Consider the following 21452-nt stretch of genomic DNA (forward strand, 5'->3'; position numbering starts at 1 on the left):
GAAGACAAAGATACAACATGGTTTGTATTTGAAAGTAAATGATTGGAAATCTTGATGAAAGCTATTCTGATAACATAAGGAAATAGCTTATGCAATTTATGCAGTGTGGATGTGGAGATCTACATGGAGATGTCATGAATTATGTTATTTCTGCTTCTATTTGAGTAATGTATGTTCAAATGTTAAAAGTACATTTTTATTCATGGGGGTGAGGGTCGGTTGTTTTTAAGTGTGTTGTTCTGCCTTTCTGCTGGAGCATACCTGACAGGAACAGGAGGGGAGGGAACATGGGAAACAGCATGTTAGAAGCTCTGTGATCACTTAAGCTGGAGGCAGAAGTAAGGAAGGAGGGGAGAGATGTCAAGACCTGGGGCTATTGCTAGGAAAGGGATTATTTTGAGGGTGATAAATAGAAATTAAGGGGTCATCAAGGAGCAGTAGGGGCAGATTTACCCCTAAAGGGAACAAGCTGGGATGCTAATGGGGACCAGAGTCATGATCATGTCTGAAGACACTGGTCAAGGTCAGCCTCTATCCAGTGGTCCTCTGGAGAGGCCATGGTGATGAGGCAGGTTGAAGATCAGGCCAGGGAAACTTGTCAGTGGGTGATGTTCAGGCTGAGGATCAGGGAGGCAGGAGATGAGGTGCTGGTGCCTCGTAGCCACCACAGCGGCCAGAGAAAAGCAACTCCCAAGGTGAGAGGCTCAGGACCTCTCTGCTGCCCTTCACCACAGCTCTGCAGGGAAGGGGCTGAGCTCTAACTCAGCTAGCACATTATACAGCAGAGGGAATAAACACAGTTACTTTATTCAGAAATGTTAAAATACTGTTACTGTCCATTATTCAAATTCTGTCTTGTGCAAGCACATACGTGTGCTGCAGACCAAATTCAAGCTCATCAGTTATGAAAATTGTAGGGGCCTACACAGAAAATTGTGCATATCAGGTTGCAGAAAGACTTGGTGAGAACTAAGGAACATTTTCAGAAGGGAAGACAGAAATAACACTAGGAATGAAATTTGTAGGTTATAATTAGTAGTTGGTGTGATAGCAAATACTGTGAGTTCATTTCAAATGGTTAAGAAGCGGGAGCTATTTAATTAAGTAGAAAAGGAAACTAAATCCAGAATCTTGACTATGAAAGAAAAAAGGCAGCAAATGGTTTCTTTTTAAGGTATGAAACTGCTTCGTCCCTCCAAGAAAACCCTACAGGGTGAGATGGGAAAAATGTGCTGATAAACAGAAATAAATTCTAAAATGTTTGGGTGATATGAATACATACCATGCAGAGGAAATCACTTAACAAAAGGCCACACTAGAAAAAGGGTTAAAAGGCATCATTAAAGGAGAAGGTTCTGAATCACTATCAGGAGAAACCTGACAATAAAATCTCTTAGCTACTGTTGCAAGTTCCTATGTAACCATTGAGGATCCTGTTGCTTGAAATCTCTGAAACAGAAGGTTTTTGTGATATTCGGGGTGGGAGGGTGTTTGAGTATTTCTCCTTTTAAGGGAATTTTAATACGGTGTCTTCTTGAGGCTCTTAATTGCATGAAGATTACCCGGCAGAATACAGCTTTGGATAGCATTATGGTACCAGTCTCTTGTGTGAAGTCTGACAGATTTGAGTGTGAAAACTGTACATTTAGATTTATGTACTGTGTTTTCCTTCTGCACTTAAATGTTATAGCACACAGTTCTGAGACAAGCTCAGTTTTCCAGAGAGGTGAGTGATTTTGCAGGAATTAATGAACTTGCTCATTATTAAATCTGTTGTGGAAAAAAGATATTTACAGATGTTTGAGTGCTGCTGTAAATTTTTCATAGACTAAAATAACACTTTGACAAAAGGGGACAGTGTAGTCATGTATGGTATATGTACATACAACCAAAATGAAATGGTCTGTGGAATGCTCCATCTTGTGTTTCAAATACATGGTTCAGTATGACTAAATGTGTATTTTGGATAGTATGTCTATGTATTTTGGTGTGGAAAGGCTGTCTAGTTTACCTAGACATCTGAGAAGACATTTGATTGTAATGCTCAAGGATTGTATGTTACCTCTGCATCCCTTTTAGAAAGCTTTGGTTTTTTTCAGCTTGATAATTCAAAACTAATCTTAGCTTGAGAATTCAAAACTAAGTGGAGTACTGCTAAAGCTGCAATGAGATGTCATTAAAAGATCTGTATTGCTTTCCCCAGTAGTTTCAGCTGTGTAAATTAAGCCTTGAGAGCTTTCTGCAAACTGACCAGAAGGTCTTTGATGATCTAGTCTGACTTCCTAATTGTGTGCATGTAAATAAATTCCTTTTTTCAAACCCCTTGTCTCTGCTAGAATATTTGGTTTAGGGAGATGTTCCTTTATACTTAAGTCTTCGAATGGTGAAGGGTCTTCTGCATATCTTGATGAGCAAGCCTAGTGGTGTATTAAGAATTTCCATTTGTGTATATTAGATTGACTACCAGTGTTGAATAATCCTGTATCAATCATGGCTCTTCGATTTCAAAAGAACAAGATTTGTGGGTAAAAATAAATGACTTCTCTTAGATTGGTCTTTATGACTGGGGGAGGTGGGGAAATGAAAGGGAGATTTGGTATGTGAAATATTAAAATCTGTGACAAAAGCAAAAAACTTTCAGTTATTTATATTAGAGCATAGGTAGTTGTTTGTGGAAGGTGTACATAGTATTGGCAGGGGACATAATAAAACTTTTACTTATAATGCAACACAAAACTAAACTTTCATGGGTTCATGAGTACTGTAATCCTCTAGGTTAATGGAAAGTACTTTCCAGAGAAAATTCTGGGAGATGGGACTGAGAAGTCAGAAAGGGAGGAGCACTTTCATGGGAAGTGTGCTCTTTGCAGTGAAGGACCTTCTAAGTGCAGATTGGTTGCCACGTGCAGTTGCTTAGTTTTATCCCTCTAGTTTTCATGAGATTATCTGCTGTGCTGGTTCTAATTCATATTGCATGCTGAGAAATAAATGTATTCAGGGACTTGGATGTCTCTCTCATGGAGGATGTTTATTGTGATGGCTGTGCAGATGTTTTTATTTGTTGTTCAGATACTCTCTAGATTTTGTTTGCTATAAATGTATTCCTGAGGCTCCTAAAAAAATAGGAGATGAGAATGTTTGAAGGCTCATCTTGTGAGGCTGGGAAAAGATTTCAAAGTAGAAGTTTTTCCCACTGCAGGTTTCCAAGGTAGAAGTGTATATTACAAATAGAAGTGTACAAGATGAGATGATACCTGGATAGCTCCTTCAGAGCTGAAGTCCTCTTTCACAAGCAGAGGTGTCCTTGCCTGACAAAACTGAAGGTCATTTGGGTTAGCACAGTATTTACTTTTTCCATGTGTTCTCTAATACTAAGGGTCTTTGAGCATTCTCATTCTACCACACCATAGTTAAATTGGGTTGTGTATTGATGTGTGTAAAGTATATATGTCTATATGATGTGATTACTTTACTGTTACTTACAGGCCAGACTTTACCTCTCTTTTGTTTTGTTAATAGATCAGAAGACCTTCCCATCTAGCCAACCCGTGGTCTGGTGGAAGGTTTGCTTCCCACAGTGCAGGTGCTGGGAATGAGTGATCCTGAAGGTCTCTTCCAGGCCCGACTTCTATGAAAGGCACTGGTAGCTGAGGTTCCCCCTACGGCCACATATCAGTGTGCATTCCTACTAGGCATGATTTTCATGGTCACTGCAGGTGTCATCCTGAGTTTTCTTGGCTGGAAGCTTTGTTTGCATACCTTTCAGGCATGACTGTTCCCCTTGTACCTCTGGCAATCTCAGGGAAGTGAGGCTGCAGTGCCCCTGTGCACTGTGCATGGGACATGGCCCCAAGGAGTGCTGTCACCAGGGACAGCAGGACACAGCTGCCCTAGCTGCTTTGGCAGCCACTCCAGACTAAGAGGAGATCGGTGAAGTACAGCACAGAGGAAACAGATACAGCATTATAAATCTAGCTGATGATTGTCAGCTAAGTTCTACAGCAAATCTCAGGTAGTAGGAGTAGGTACAAAGAAAATGATTGCAACTGTACTGACAACCTCATCTCAGTGGAGATAGCTTTTATTGGGGTGTGTTGTTTACTGCCTTTAGGAAAAACACATAGCAGATTCTTTCCTAGCATGGCAAAGTCTGTAAAAGTTTAACTTTTTTTTCAACAAGAAGGAAACCTATCATTGCTATGAGTGTGTTCTAAGCAGTTAAATTATCCTGTATTTATCTATATATTTTGACTCTTCTGCCAAAAAAATTGGGAAAGTCCGATTTTTATTTCTTCTTTTCCCCCACAAAATACTTGTTCCTCTTCATTTTCAAAATACCTATTTTTCTTTTCCTCTCAGGTGGCAATCTGACCTTGCTGGAATCTGTGTCCAGTTTTATTTTTTGGTGGTCAGTGAGATACACTTGAATACCTTAATGTAAATCAGACTTTGCTTTGCTCACTGCCTGGGAATTTTGTGCCATCACCTCTACTACCTGAAGAAAACCAACCCCCAAACCCTCTGGTCCTTGTGAGATATTTTACAGTTCTGCCAAAGAATCTTGAATATGCTCCTCTGGACAATGAAAGTATTTAAAATTTCAGACTAAATGATGCATAAAATATTTATAACTTAAGCACTCTGTAAGTGGAATTGACTGACCATTGTAGTAATGGTAATGTTTCCAGTTTTTAAACAAGCCAGTGGAAAGTAAATGTGATGTTGTGCTTGTTAGATTATAAAGAATGATAAATGTGTTTGGTAAATGAATTGGCTGATTTTGGTAATCTAATATCTGATGCTACAAGGCATGAATTGTTACACTAGGATTATGTTCTCAGTGTAGTGTGCATGGGAGTGGCAGCAAACAGAATCCTTACAGACACTGTTTTACTTGGAATAACTTCAACTTTAAGAAAATCAAAGAACAGCCGAGGTTGCTAAGTGACAACAAAATATTTATGCTTTTTTTAGAAAATCAAACTGGTTTATGCAATGAGTAGTAGGGGACAGCATATATTGTGTGCCACCCACATGCTGTATAGGGCCATTATTGCACATAATTAAGACCTGCATAATTCAGCACAATACCCACAGCTATCACCTCTGTCTTAGTACTGATATTTTCTAATACTGTTTATTTAGTCTTCTTCCTCAGAAGAAAGTAATCCATTATAAATGAATACTCTCTATCTGTGCTGTGAAATACAAGTATTATCCTTTTGTAGACAGATACTGGAAGACGAGGCAAGATGGGAGGGCAAGGAAACAGAGCAAGAATCACTGTTTATATCTGGCTATTTGCTTTGCAGGCTTATTCTCATCACCAATATGAGATGAAGCGCACTAAAAGGCAATGATGTGGCACAAGCGTTAGGTTTTTCTGGAGAGAGGGGATAATGATGGGTTCAGCCTAAGGCTCCATGCCTTGTTCTTGGCTCTCACAGAGGAGCTGTGTGTGGCTTTCCAGACTGACCCTGTGGATAAAGCCCTCCCCAGCACCACGGAGGGTGGTGGGAAGCTCTAATTACAGCAGAGTGAAGGGGGAGTCTCACTCAGCAGCAGAGTGAGAGTTTTTTCAAGTGTTGTTAGATGCAGTCCTGCTATTCGAATGCTAAGGCTGATTTGGGAAGAGGAGAGCTGCTGGGAGGGGCTGACCATCAGTATTGCCTTCAGCTGCATCGGGACACCCTGCAGAGGAGACACAGGGAGGGAGTCACTGAGCTCAGCATCCTTGAGCATGCTACTGCAGCAATGGGATGAGTTAGTCCTTAACAGAATTTCATCTTAATTTTGGGGTGGTTTATTTTTGGTTTTTTCCCTTGACAAAGAGGTTGTGAGGACAAGAAACAAAGTTATGTTCAAAGACATGTGAGAAGTTGACTGGAAAAAAATTATTTGTATCTTCAGTTCTCTTAATTCACCAGATGAAAGTTTATTTCCTGACTGAATTGGAAGAGAGGGACAGCTGTTTGAGGGAACCCTCATCAGGCTCTTTTTCCACTCTACTCTCAAAAATTATAGCTTTGACTAAAGTTTTTCAAAACCAACTGCTGCTATCAAAGACATTATACAAAATGGCATAGTTTCGAAATAAAAATGTTTCTTATTTCTTGGAATCTTCTTGGAATCTTAGGGGACTTCGGTGCTACAGAGAGTACACATTGCAGCATTGAGGGTTCAGGAGGTGGCTGTTTGGCTGGCTCCTCCCTACCTCTGTGTTTTTTGCAGTCTGTGTAAGAAATATTTTATCTCTCTGTGTCTATAGTTGCAGCGATCACCTCCTGCTATTTCCCTGTGTTCTGCACAGGGCGGTGTGGGAGGGAGGAGCGCCAGCAGCGCTGGCGGATGTGGCGGGGCCGCCGCCAGGGGGCAGCGGTGCGCGGGGCCGCCGCCAGGGGGCAGCGGTGCGCGGGGCCGCCGCCAGGGGGCAGCGGCGCGCGGGGCCGCCGCCAGGGGGCAGCGGTGCGCGGGGCCGCCGCCAGGGGGCAGCGGTGCGCGGGGCCGCCGCCAGGGGGCAGCGGCGCGGCCTCCGCTCCGCGCCGGGAGCGGCAGCGCTGCCGCTGCTAAACCTGCTCGTTTATAAAGTCTGCTCGTGTTAAACCTGCTCGTTTATAGTCTGCTCGTGTTAAACCTGCTCGTTTATAAAGTCTGCTCGTGTTAAACCTGCTCGTTTATAAAGTCTGCTCGTGTTAAACCTGCTCGTTTATAGTCTGCTCGTGTTAAACCTGCTCGTTTATAAAGTCTGCTCGTGTTAAACCTGCTCGTTTATAGTCTGCTCGTGTTAAACCTGCTCGTTTATAAAGTCTGCTCGTGTTAAACCTGCTCGTTTATAAAGTCTGCTCGTGTTAAACCTGCTCGTTTATAGTCTGCTCGTGTTAAACCTGCTCGTTTATAAAGTCTGCTCGTGTTAAACCTGCTCGTTTATAGTCTGCTCGTGTTAAACCTGCTCGTTTATAAAGTCTGCTCGTGTTAAACCTGCTCGTTTATAGTCTGCTCGTGTTAAACCTGCTCGTTTATAAAGTCTGCTCGTGTTAAACCTGCTCGTTTATAGTCTGCTCGTGTTAAATCTGCTCGTTCCAAAGTTTGCTCCTGTTAAACCTGCTCGTTTATAAAGTTTTCTCCTGCTAAACCTGCTCGTTCTAAAGTTTGCTCCTGTTAAAGCTGCTCATTCTAATGTTTTCTCCTGCTAAACCTGCTTGTTCTAAAGTTTGCTCGTGTTAAAGCTGCTCATTCTAATGTTTTCTCCTGTTAAACCTGCTCCTTCCAACGTTTGCTTCTGCTAAACCTGCTCGTTTATAAAGTCTGCTCGTGTTACGCCTGCTCGTTATAATTTTTGCTCCTGTTAAACCTGCTCGTTTATAGTTTGCTCGTGTTAAACCTGCTCGTTAATAAAATCTGCTCGTTAATAAAATCTGCTCGTGCTAAAGTTTGCTTGTGTTAAACCTGCTCGTTCTAATGTTTGCTCCTGTTAAACTTGCTTGCTCTAATGTTTTCTCCTGTTAAACCTGCTCGTTCTAATGTTTGCTCCTGCTAAACCTGCTCGTTTAAGGAAGCAGAACTTGTGTCATGGAATAACTCCCTAAACTTTGACATCTATTTGAAATGTGACTTTTTGTAAAAACAGGAATTTAAACTCTGCATAAAAACCATTTATTGAAATTGTTTAAAGGTCTAAGTGGCGCTAAACCAGAAGTGCCTTTAGGTTTTCAAACCCAACTTTCACTTTAGAAGGGAAAAATGAAATCTTTAAATTAATGTTCAAAGAGGAATATATCTGGATATATGACTTCTTTGAAATGTTAAATGCAAGGTGAGAAAGTTTTTTAGTACTTAGTGCTTGAGGCTTTTTCATGCTTTTATATGACTCTGGGTAAATTGCTACTGCAACTTAAAAAAGTTTTTCTTAATTTAATTAAATAGCTCTTTGAGAAGTTCACTCCGTCTTAAATATTTTCATTCCTTGATAGTTTACTAAGGTTAGCAAATTTAAAGTAAAACAAAAGTTACCTTTTTTGAAAGACACAGGTATGGAAGAGAAGTTTGTATCTGTTGTGTCACTGCAATAAAGAAAAATCTGAGGGCAGTTAATCTTGTTTTCCCTTAAATTTGTCTTTACTTATCTTCAGTTATTTTGCAGAATGCAATCAGATCTGATATTCTGAGTCACTGGAATTTGGTTACAGTGTACATTCTCCCATGAAGCAGCAGTAGTTGCTAATGAAGTATCATGCAGAGTTATGACAACAGATTCTACACCACTGAGAATGTGAAATCCAAAGAAGCAATACAAAACTGAGACAGGTTAATGTAAAGCAACAGAATCAATGAGGCTTTGCTATATACTTTTGGTGGTATTCCAGGTTTAGTTTACATTTGGAGATACATATAGTAATGTATTTTTTATTTTAAATTTCCTGTATGTGGTTCTTCCTACTAAAATTAAAATGGGGAAACAGAGGCAGTGACAGTGAAGATGAGAGTGGACTGAAAGCAAAGGTCTGATGTGTATGGATCTTGCACAGAGCAGAGGAAAGGGCTTGTGCCATTGAAAGGAAATGCTGCTAGAAAGGGTTTGAGCTCCATTATGGGAGGGAATGGGCAAGGGAGTCTGCCCAGGATTACTGCCCTTAAATTTAGGCATTTCTCTTGGTATTTTTGGGATTCATTGTTATACATGATGTCTTCCTTTTTTCCATGTTGGCCAACTTCAAAGGTAGCTCAGACTTTGACAGGTTGAGCTGCTTGGCAGTATACAAGAGCTAATGTCCTGTACAAGCACCTGTTTCTCTGCTTTTGCTACTACAGCATTCCAGTGCAATTAGTCTTTCTTTTTCTCTCCACATTTCCAAGCTATTACTTTTACTGTTAGCTTTGGTTCATTTTTAAGTGCTTCGAATTGAAGAGTGTTAATGAATTCATTAAAAATGACCAACATAAAAAAAGAGATGAGAGAGAATTCACTGTACACTCAATATTCTGACAAGTAAAAAAACCCAGAAGAGCATTGTGCTGTAGTAGACTGCTGTAAATTATTCTGTATCTTGACAGTTAACTGCATTTCTATACGTGACAGTACTTCAGGCATGTTAAATAGACTTCAGATCATCCTTAGTGTAAGTTGTAACTTTTTATATTTTCCATTGGAAATACTATTATTTTTTAGCATTGCAGGAGAACTTTATTCTGTACATCCAGATTTTGCACAGAAAAGAAAGTATTTCAAGAAATACACAGTAATCCTAAAATGCCACTCAACCCTTAGAAATTCTTACTACCTAAAGTAGTGACTATGGAAGCCATATATTAAATATTTTAAAGGCATTTCAGTTTGCTGAACTATGATGGTTAGAAATGAGAAAGTCAGAATTAAATTTATATTTCATTGCCTTATTCATAATGTTTTTGTCTGGTGTGGGGGTAATAGAGAAGCAAATCACCTAAAGAATGAAGTCTGCAAGCATGAAAACACATTTTCATAATTGCCTTGGCAGGAAGCCTGCATGCTCTCGTAGCAGAGCTGTGAATATTCCATGGGATGAAGGAGCTGCTCGCTCAGCAGAGGGGCACTGTCCATGTGAGTGCTCGTCTCTTTTCCAAGTCCCCCAAAAGAACATGTGTATGCTGGAAAAAAACCCTCAAACCAACCATAATGATTTGCATTTTCTAGTATCTCAACTTGTCCAAAATATTTAGAAAATGAGAGAAGAATAAGAGGAACCAAATCAGTGGAACGAAGTTTGGTTTCTGTTAGAAGCAGCTATCGAGTGTTGGGAAGATTCTGTGCAAGGAGTGGATTTTTGGCAGGCAGGGGGTAGGTGCCATTTTGGGTGGATGTGCAGACACAATATGGATAATTCTCCCATTGATTTTTTTATTAGCAGTGGTACGGGATGGAGTGTCAGTGTCAGGCTGCTGCTCTCAGGAGTTCATCCAGGAAGTTTGTCCAAGTCACAGCAACCTCTGTTGAAGTGTGCTTGCCTCCACAGGAGACCTTTTTTTTCCATTGAGATCTCCTGGGGCTTGTTATGTATCTTTAATTGTTCTGGTAAGATGAGGAACAGAATTATCATGTATTTTTTACTAGCTTGAATTTTTTTTCAGAGGTATAGTATTTTGGCTTTGCATCACTACTGCCTATATTTCATTTTTTTTTAGAGGACTTCTGATACCAAATCAATTGTTTCCTGTCAAAATAAAACGGCTTTCAGGTTTGCAGTCAGTTTGGAGAGTTGTGCAGAAAATTGTTAGATTTTTCAAAGAAGCACATGAGTTTGCAAACTTAGCAAACTTTGTGTGGGATGAAAATCTTCCTGTGATATTAAGAAAATAGAAGTCATACACGGTAGGTCCATTATCAGGATAGCGGAGATTTTGCTAATTTGATAACAGTGTTGTAGCTTAAATGACTTTAAAATGTTGACATAAGAGACCTGAAAGCCTAAGGCCACCATATTTATTGTAGATGCCAAAAAAATCTTCAGTAAGAAATTATTGTGCCATTGGGGGCAGTCTTATTTGCTTCAGGTTAGCCATTACTAATATCAGTTTACTCCCTCTGGAAAAATATTTACATTTTCTGGCTATATGTGTATTTGTTTGTTTGTTTGTTTTACTTAAGCAAAATACAAGAGGGATGAAAAACCTTTCTGTCAGTTGTGTTTGAAATTTTTTTAGTGTTAAAGTTCAAGAATATGATGTGATATTCAAACTTCTCACAGATTTGATAAGGAGAAATATCCTACTAAGTAATTCAAGAGTGGATGGAAACCTTGGCAAAAGACCTGTGCCTGGATCCCTAGCGAACTTCCAAACTTTGCTTTTCCCTTAAAATTAAACTTTGATAAAAATGGGTTGATTGCAAGGTTTAATTGTGTAATGTGCTCTTTTAGGAGTTTGCTTTCAAAATGTACTCAACTTTGATATTAAGTCCACCAAGTGTTTTTGGGTGTCAATCTTGGAGCCTTTGTCTGCTCTTCCCTAAGATCCAATTGTTTCATTTCATTCAGTGTTGTAGCATCAGTGGCTAGAACTCCATTTTCTTCACAGTGCTCATGCTTGTTGAAACACTCCAGTCATAGTGCTTAGTTTACTCCAAAAAATGGAGGCATCTCAGTTGTTTATGTTCAGCTATTTGACGAAAAGAAAATTATTTATTTGAAGACGAGCTGAGTTAAATTTTACTAGCTCTTTCTGCCATGGACAAGATCAACCATTATATTCAGCATATGCATATAATATACTGCACAGAAGTATCCATGCAGACCTACCTCTGTTATGCCAAGGACACCAGAAAGAGCAGAAGTTTCCTTGCACGCTGCCTGCATGTGTGTCTGGCTGCCACAGTGTGGCTTGTCCAGCTGGGATTCCGAAGAGCTGCCAGGGAGCCCCTGTCTTTTTTTTTCCTGTTCACAGGTTCCACGTGTGTGCAGTGCTGTGTATTTTTACTTGGAGGCTAACTGCATTTATTTTTGCTCTTTCCCTCCCCTTGTTTTCTCTTGCACAGCTCAACAAGCAGCAGCTGCAGGTGCTGAAGGAGCGTTTCCAGGCCTTTCTGAACGGAGAGACGCAGATCGTAGCGGATGAAGCGTTTTGCAATGCTGTGCGGAGTTACTATGAGGTGAGCTGTGTGTTTTGTTCTCTCTGTTATGTTCATAGTATGCCATTTAATGCAGGTACAAGAAAAGTAATTTTAAGTTTCAATGGCTGTGAACTTCCAAACCTTTTAGAAACTATTTCCTCCTACACCAGCTTTGCTGTTTTAGAAGTTGAAATCTACTGCTTGAGCACAAAAGAGATGCTGAACTGGAAAATATCCACCCTTTTTTAAAAAAGGGAAAAAATTTTTAAAAAGATAAAATGAAAAACCCCTGGTGCTAAAAATCTTCCTGGCAATGCTTGATACAACTAGTCACTGCTATCTTTATCTCCATATGTCCACGGTAGCTCTTGTAATCAGCACTTTTTAAGTTACCATTCTGAGAAATATGTCTTCAGATTTTTAGTTACCCTGCAGAAGGTTTTGGTGAAGACCTGCCTGTTGCCTTTGGAAAGAACAGAAGCTTTCCATGCAGATGGTCCAGCTCTCACAATCTGCTGTGACCTCCCAGGCATGTTCAGAGCCTACAGCCCAGTGCAGATCTGTAGGTGAAGTTTTAATTGCTTAAGGTCAGGTCCAGTTCCAAACTAGAGGACAGTTCCCTGTCCATCAGCAGCATAGGGCTGGTAAATTAACTTGTTACTCTTAGTCAATGTTACTGTGTTTTCATCTTGCTTCATCCAACTTCTGACCTGCTCAATGAATTAAAAAGGCTGGATGTTAAACTTCTGTGCCTTTTGAGAGATCTTCCTTTATATTTCAGCCTACCACCATTTTTTTTTTTTAATTAACTTTATTTTTGGTATATTATTTGTTCATTTTTCCTGTCAACTATTGTTTGCTAGTGAATTACTTTTTCCTTAAGCAGAAAAGATGTCCTAGCTGGGTTTTATCTATAATAAATTATATTGCACAAGAAAAAAGAGAGGGATGGGCAAATGTTTTCCTTTTGTGCTGGAATCATGGACTCAGTGTGTAGAAATAGAAATTTGTATATAAACCATAAAACTCAATGTGAATTTTCCCAAAGCAGTCTGATCAGTGCTGTGGCATTTGAAATTAAGGAATTCTCACAAAAACACTTGTGAAAATTTGAGGATAGGTCTGCAAGTGAAACTGGAATATGAACATTCTCAAGGTACCATTTTAGGTTTGTGAGAAGATGACAGAAGTGGTTAGAAAGTAATGCATTTTTCTGAAAAGCCAGTGAAGGTAAGGCTGTGAGGAAGGACACTTTGGAAGATGGTGCAGGGCAAGGCTGAGCTAGTTAGTGGCCCAGCAATAGGTTTCAGAGTAAGGGCATGTCACAAGACACTGAAGTTGGGGTAGAACTGAAAAGGATTTAAAGGTTCATTCTTTAGCACACTGTGTAAAAACCTTGATTTGCTAGAGGAAGTATCTGCCTTTGGAAAGGATGTGATAGTGAATAAAAATTATTTTTAAATAAATGTCTAAACAGTAAATGTTCTCTTAAGATTTACTTCATGCCTTTTTTAAATGAAATTTTTTAGACACGTTGAGAACTGTTTTTTAGGATATCTACTCTTGCAGTGAAAGGCTGCGCATAATAATCTAAGATAGCCTTATAAAATGAAAGGCTCAAATTTTCCAGCTATTTTCAGACATTCACCATTTTGAATTAAGTGTTTTGGGTGTCTGGTTTCAAACAGAGAATTCCAAAATTATCAGCATTACTGTCAAGGATATAATGACACCAAAGATTTCATCCTGTGTTAATATACCATGAGCTGATATACCAGCTGCAATTTCAGTATTTTGTATTTGTTTATCCCAGCCTCCCAAATCCATTTTGTATTCTTTCCACAGACTTCCTTCTAGACTTGCACAGTTGTGCAATTTGAGTTAGCATTTGGTAGTGATTTTTAATTTCTTTTCAGGGTTATAGTGGATAGTTACCAGTAGATTTAATGACCAGTGGACTCCAGCTGGAGACTTAGTTCAAGTTGTTGTTCCTCTTTAATGCATTTTAATCAAATTTTATGCATCTGATCACATATTATCATCTTTACTTGTATGTGTATTCTGTGCCTTTTTCCTTATCTTTGCTACCCATTGGTTGAAAATATTAGTCTCTGTTACTTCTTAGTGTGTTCTGTTGATGCTGGGCTTTGATGCTTTCTCCTCTCTATGTCTACTACATATGGTCCATCACATCTTCCAGGTGGTGACATCTGTTAGTACTTTGAATTATGGGCATCTTCCTTGTTTCTGTCATACAGCATCTTACAAACTTCCATGTTAATTTCCTTATGATTTAGTTGCTCACCTACAGTTTAATTTACCTGACATGGCAGGAAAGAGGTATGTGGTCTGCTCAGTAGTTATTTTATTCTGAAAATTATTAACTTGCCTTTATTCCTATGCAGTAGTCATGGTTTGAGAGTTATTATACTTATATATATTGTTTGCAAATCCAGGGTATATTCATTACCATAGTTGATTTTGTATTTTAACTCTGAATGTGAAAGAGAAGGTCTGTTTTGGGCATGTGACATAAATTCTGTATCAGTAGTTGCAGGTGTTTTCACTGCAATCTGTAATTAATGGGTTTGTTCAAACTGTGTCCTCTTAAGAATCTTAAGAAAAAGCTGCAGGGATTAAGGAACGTATTATTGCTCAGTCTTTGATTTACATTTTTATAAACACTTGCAGAAAGAGCAATTTGTTTGCTCAATAAATAAATGTGAATTTCAGCATTAATTTCACTAGGCTCTAAGTCATGCTCCTGTGTCAGAACCACTTGGGAAGTTTAACCAGTCAAGTTTTTTGCCTTATTTCCTCCACTATGTCTTTTCCAATGCTGCTGTTGTTTTTAAGGTTGTGTGTGAATAATCTGGCATCAGTTTTCATTTATCTTAAAAATATAGTAGAAAAAATTCATATTCATAGGAAAAGTTACATAAATTCTTCTTTAATTCTCCAGAAAATATTATTTTTATGTTCTGTTTAATCTCCCCCTAGAATCCCACTACATTTTCTGAAAGTCTCACTGAAATTTAGCATGTTTAATTTTTGTATTCATGAAAGTATGATTGTCTTGTCTTCCTCTAAATTGAGAAGTTTAGAGAAGGTATGGAAATGTTTACTCTTTCTGAAATCCCTCTCTCAGAATTAACATAGGATTTTATTTTTTTGTGTGTGGAAAATTCCATTACAGACATTGAGCCAGATTCTAATCAGTAGAACATCAGATGCTGGTGCTGCTTTTCAGATAAAGAGAAAAATTCAATCATATGGCAATTTTTAGTGAGTAATTATACTGTATACACTGCTAAGTATAAAATTAAGTGAGAAAGTGATTTATGAAATTAAATCCTTTCTTTGCTTAATTCAACCCTGTATTTTAAAAACTTGTTTGTGAAATAGATAATCTTTCATTCATCAATTCTTGCATGCTCTTTCAGTGAGGCTGGAAAATGCTGTTGGGCAGAGCCCTGAGAGGTTTATTCACCACCTTTAATATACTTACCTCTAATAGGTAAGCATATACCTTGGGCTAAACTCACAGTGCTAATCCTGTAGTCTTGAATGTATGCAGTCTTAGGTATCAGTAAAATGGGTGCAAAGAACTGTAATGAATATTTGAAATACTGTGAAAACTTTTTCAATATTATAATGATTGCAAATTCTCGGGTTTTCAACTCTGTGTAAAGCAATGTGAAGCTGCAAGAAGTACTCCATACTGGTGTTTTTCTTGCTTTTCTTGCTGCTCCATTTTAAATATGTGGTTCTAAACCATGATTACTTCATGCTGCTTTAATCTGAATGTTAAATGCAGGATCTGTAGCACTTAGTACTGTGGGGTGTTTGAGAATTTAAAATCAGACTTTGTTTGACTGTGCCAGTTTGCCTGTGATACAAAAATCATATTTAACATACTTTCTGTTTAAATTGAGGGGATTTGTTTACACAAACCTAGGTGTTAGCTTGGCACTACCTGGCTGCCAAAAATGAACTAAAAGTAAAAAATAAATTAAATAAAAAATAAGAGAACAGGACCTCATATTATAGAATCATAGAATAATTTAGGTGGGAAGGGATTCTAAAGATCATGTAGTCCAATCTGCCTGCCACAGGCAGAGACATCTTTCACTAGATAAGTTGCTCAAAGTCCTATCCAACCTGACTTTGAGAGCTTCCAGCAATGGGGCATCTACAAATTCTCTGGACAATCTGTTCCTGTATTTTGCCACCCTTATTATAAAAATTTCTTCCTTACATCCAACCCAAATCTACCCTTAACAGATTTCTAAATGGTAAAAGAAAGCATTTCCCTTCCTTCATACCAGTGTGCATAGGTAGCACCTTTCATCTTCTGCAGTAAGTAGGCCAAATGTCCTACAATTACCGAGCTCCTTCGGTACCAAATCCTAAACTGCTAATGCAAACCCTTGCACTTATCCTTAGAAAAGGATGAATTGTGTTCATGGGAGCTTTTTTATATGAAGACCTTAAATTATTTGTTCCTCTGTAAAAAATGTTGATATATTTCTGTAAAGAAAGCAGTGAAATGATGCTGTTTCTACCGGTGATATGGAAAACTTAGTCTGAAAATTTTTGCATGAATGTGAGGGCAGAAGGATCTCACTGATGAAATGAGAAAAAGGAAATAGCTTTCTGGACTAAATGGTGCTTTGGTTGCTTTTACAATTTTATTTTTACTATCAGCTATTTTAGGCACACCATTTTTATTCAAGGCAACAAAAGGCATAGTTGATCCCGATGAATGTCTCAGAGATTAAGATGACACCTAAAGGAAACAGAAAGCATTCATTAAAATCAAAACATAGTACACACAAAATAAATAGTAATTAAATGTTGGCATATTCTGATTTTATATTATGGAGATAAAATAATGAAATCAGTAGATTAACCGTTTATTTAAATACATTAGGCTAATAAGTGTAGAAGCTAACAGTTTCAGAGTGTAAATTCACTCATGTCTGCTTTAATTTCATTTTTTAAAATCATAATTGGCATATGCTTGTATTTAAGGATATGGGCTTTTTGCTCTGTTCAGTTTCCTTTCAAAAATCTGAGTACTACACCAGCATGGGGATTTATGGTTGGTACAGTCTCATTTGGAGAAGCTGTTTCAAAAGGATGGGATTATATATTAACTTTAGGATAATTTTGTGGCTTGCCTTGTGAGGATGCCTTTCAACACCAGATACATTTGTAGTATTTGCAACCTATTAGCATTTCCACAATTTCCTTCCAGTTGCTTGAAAACATGGTCAGACTTGAGGTCAGTGTAATAGTCTATGGGGTCTGTTATTTTAGATGTCTGGTGTAGGCCAGTTCTTTGAAAAGCTTCATAAAAGTTCTAAGGCACCCCCAGAAAAGATGCATAACACAGGTTTATTTAGGTCATCCTCTTTGTTGAAGAAGCTCTAATGCCTTCAGTGTTTTGGATCACCAACCACAGTTTGGCATGTAATGGAGATTGTCTCACTGTTAGCAGTCTAATTATTTTCTTGAAATAAGTGAGGGGGAGATAAGATACAATAAATTAAAACACGCTTCGCATGATCTCGACCTCTTCCATGCTAAGGAGAGACCTGATAGAGTGGAACTGCCGGCAACTCCCCTTTCCACTGCGCATCTGCACGAACATACAGTTGCCTGTGTTTGTTTGAAACTGTGTTTGTCCAGTCTCTCTGCACACTGATATTTGTGGATGATCACTATTCATTTGAGGATGCCATAAGGTTTCTATATTAGCATGGTTGTATGTTTTAAACTTTTAAATTAGGTAGTGGTTGATGGGTAGAGTTTAGTGCATTACTTATACCAGTCCTTTGATTTGGATTTGCTGATAGGAGGACAGAAAGGAATGGATGTAGATTAAAAAAATTTGCAGTAATGGTATCCATTTTTGTTCATTTGGTGACTGTTGTTGTCCCAGGCAAAGAAGGATGCCTTGTAGCTCAGACACTACACTGCAGAGGTAATTAGTGTTGGGTAGTGAGGTATGTCTCTACTGTAGTAAACATTATGTGATGTTAGCTACTTGTTTATTAGATACATTCTGAATGTCTATTAATCTGAACAAACCAATTAGAAAACCAGCAATGGCCCACACTGTTACACAACAGTGAATTTAGTCTGCTTTGCATAATTGTTTTTTTTCCCTAATCTTAGTTCTGTTTTACTCAGTCTCAGAGGAAAACAAAACTTATCTGGACCTTGGTTTTGCAATTAACAGCATGTTGTACTGAGACATAGACTATACATGTTTTTGTTGGTGATGTCTTCTGGGCAACTAAAGACAGTGGGGATTTTTTCAGCTAGCCTGATATTAGGAAAAAAATGTGACAGTTTAACATCCCATCTTCCAAAGTCTTTCGGGAGATGCTAACGTTTTTTTCTGTGGGGTTTTTTAAAATTGGAAAACCATTATGTGGAAGGATTTTTCTTTCACTTCATGATGAAAGGATGGTAACTCTTGATCTTTTAGGTTATCCTTCCTGCTACCTTTTCCAGGTGTCAGCACAGAACCCTTAAAGTCTGCTGGGTGTGGAAATAATATCACAAAATATTTCATTAGAGTTAGTTAATGCCAATGAATTTTCTTTTGTGCTTTTATATCATGACATCTGTGTGTCACAATTCCATTCAACGATATGTCAGGGAATCTCCAAATCATTGTGGAACAACAGGACACTTCTTTCCTTCTCTTTCCTCCTTCCAGGCAAACAGATATTCAGGCATGACTGAATTTTTATTTCTCTCTGTGACCAGAGAGAGGTGTGTAGTTTCACCTTAATAGTACACTTGAAGTATCTCAATACAAATGAAAATTCTTATAAGATGCTTATGGACTTCATTTGAGCCACATTTAGTCCAATCAGGGGCTCTCTGTCTTATGACTCTTTCAGTTCTAGAATTTTCACATGTAATGTCTTTAGGCTTCAAGATTTGATTATCAACCCACTGCACAAAATTGCTATATTCATCAAATCAATAATATCACTGAATTGCAAAAAACTACCATCTAACTGATTTCTCAATCTTAAACACAGAAAAAAAACCCCAAACCCACACAAGAACCCCCAAACCAAACGAATCAACTGGCCAAACACCCAAAACCCAGCCCATTTAACAAAGAAGCAGTGGAGGAGAAAATCTCTTGTTTTCATACACCATCAGTCTGAATTTTTTAAGACTGGTATTTACTCTGTATATTGTTTCGTTTACTCTTGGATTTCTAGAGGGTGGGATAAATAACTTTTGTTTGCATGTTTTAATTGAAGCTCTCTGTCACTATTTTACTTTTTGTTAGAAAGCTTTACCCATCGAATCCTGAGAGATGTGTGACTTCTCAAAATCTTTTAAACTTAAAGGTAATATCTTGGAAAAGTGCTGTTAATGGTGAATTCTTAATCTCTAAGTAAACCAAGCTAGAGAAGGCATGGCAGTAAAGGCTAAAAACAGTCAGCAATTGCATGGCTGAAATCCAGAAATCAGGAAATGAGAAGTGAGGCTTTAAATTCTCACTGATCTCCCTCAGCTCAATTTCAAATCTGTGCTGACACTAATTTCAAAAGCCAACAACAAATTCTTATATCCTGAGAAATGTAAAGACAGAACATAAACAAACAGTGATGATGTAAGTATTTTCTGCAGTATTGCTTGATTTACATTTCCCACCATGGGGTATTTCTGAAAAGCTATACTGGAAAACAAGATTCTTCTCAAGCTTTTATTTCCTTAAGTACTGTAGCGATGCTTTTTCTATTTCGTGTTGCCTTTAAAAAGCTATCCTCACTGAGCAAGCAAGAGGTTTTTTAAAAGTTAAATGCAGGCATAAAGTTTTCATCCACCCAAGATTCTCAACAAGAAACAACATTATCTTAAACAGAGCATACTAGGAGAAACAGATTACCAAATCTGTTCAAGTTCCTGAATGGCTTCTTCAAGCATTGCTAGTGAACAGTAACTACCTCATTAATGAAACTCTCTTTCCACTTGGCCTTGCCATTAAACCATTTCTCCTAATTTCCTCATTCAGATTTTCCTATTAACTTAAAGTCATTGCATTAATTTAAGGTCGTTGCTTAGCTTGCTCTGTTTTAAATGTGAAGTGTACAATCCCTTTTTTATTGAATTATAATTTTATATAGATGTGTCTGTCTTATGCCTCTTCAGCAAAACAAAAATACTGAGCAAATTACATATTCTTAATCTGTAGTATATAATTTTGTATCAGGCAATTGTTATGATCCCTCTTTGGACTTTTCACTTTCTTATTTCTCAGGGTTGCAAACACAGCACTTTGTACTGCGTTGTATTGTACTCTAATTCCTCTCACCCAGGTAGTGATGGTCCTTACAGAAGTGAGTGATCAGAGGGATTTGAATTTTAAAAATATGTCTGCAGGTGTTTTGAGCACGTGTTTAGGGCAGCTGTTCCCTGAGCTACCCTGTCTGTACCTCAGTTAGCTTGTCCAGAGCTGGCTTCTGTCTGTCTGCTTGCCAGCATGTAGTCACAGAGATGTGCTCAGCATTCAGAGCAGAGTCCCACACAGCCTGCCTGCTTGCACAATTGCCAGTGACTGTCAAGATGATTAAATACCATGCTGCTGGTTGTTTGTGGGTTTTTTTTCTTTTTTTTCTTATGAAATAGTCAAAAGATGCAGTTCTGCATCTGTACTTAGAGATCCAGATGGTCCTAGATGTGCATATGACTTGATTTCTCTGGACATCTTTGTGCTTCCTGATATCTTGAGAACTGATGCCAAAGCAACTGTTAAGATGCTCACCATGTTACTAGTGCAGCACTGCCCAGCTAGAAAGCTGCAGCTGGGTGCTTGGAACTTAGGAACATCACATTACTGTCAGCATTTCCCCTCAGCTTGAATGTCAGCTTGCTGATTGGCAGCCCAGCATGAGAAAATGAATAATCTCTTGGGATGAGACCTTGATATTTTTGTTTTATATAAGTTTTCTGTTCGTGGTGTACTTTTCATAAACTAGAAAGGTTTTCCTTTGAGAGTGGCAGGCATCTTTTGTTTCCATGTGTTTGTGTCTCTGTAATTTTCTGTGGTAAATAATGCTTCATGAATATGCTCTTCTACTCCTTGGATGGGCGTACTCCTGCAGCAAAATCCAAATCTAAGAGTAAGAGGTATATTAATCAGAGATGAATTTTAAATTTCAAGGAAATCCAAGCTCTTTTCAAATCTTTATTCCTGATCAGCATAAGATTACTCACAAATGCTTATCTCCCTTTTTTGAATCTATTCACTTCCAAGTTTTCTATAGTCTTTATTTGAACATGAACAATAAAAGGATAAAAAACAATAAAGTTTCTCTATTGAATTACAGCTTGTTTATTTCTTTCTCTTTTAGTTTATTTGTTTATGTCCAGACAATCTGGAATGCTGTGGTAGCTATCCGTGGACAAATTATAAGAGTCAGTATCCAAATACTACCCCTTCACTGTTTTACTGGTTGTCTCTGAATGCAATTCAGTTTTTAATGCTTTCAGGAATGTTTCCTTTATAAGTAGTTAAATTACATGGAAGCAAAAGGAAACAAAACAAATCTAAGTGTCTATCTCTGTACTTGATTTTAAAAAAAGGCAATGAGCAAGTTTCCCAAACTTAGTAGCATTCAAACAGTGATATTGTGTCAGATAAAAATCCAAGATATTCAGTATCCTTTGTCAGATAGTGCCAAATCAAAGATTCCTGATGAAAAAATACTAGGGCAGGGGAGGCTCATGCAAGAATTTCCAGGAGTGTATTCTTCTGTTCTAGTCATCAGGGCCCATGGAAATCTTCTACCTGTCCACATTTCCATCACTGGTAACAGCATAAGGCAATTTA

The 21452-nt window shown here is 38.2% G+C and overlaps 1 protein-coding gene across 13 annotated transcripts in view; it reads left to right on the forward strand.

Annotated features, from left to right (window-relative positions):
• Positions 1-21452, forward strand: part of CADPS2 (calcium dependent secretion activator 2) — a 281026-nt gene that overhangs the window by 45457 nt on the left and 214117 nt on the right. For 11 of the 13 annotated variants that reach the window (XM_085568961.1, XM_085568954.1, XM_077783432.2 and 8 more), the window contains exon 2: positions 11507-11620. In XM_085568961.1, coding sequence (XP_085425087.1) covers positions 11507-11620 — 114 coding nt within the window. Of the gene's footprint in view, positions 1-9518; positions 9578-11506; positions 11621-21452 lie in introns of those variants that run through there. The other 2 variants (XM_085568963.1, XM_085568960.1) reach the window with 2 other exon arrangements.

The sequence above is a fragment of the Lonchura striata genome, chromosome 1A (genome assembly GCF_050655825.1).
Source record: "Lonchura striata isolate lonStrDom1 chromosome 1A, ASM5065582v1, whole genome shotgun sequence".
NCBI classification, from domain to species: domain Eukaryota; kingdom Metazoa; phylum Chordata; class Aves; order Passeriformes; family Estrildidae; genus Lonchura; species Lonchura striata.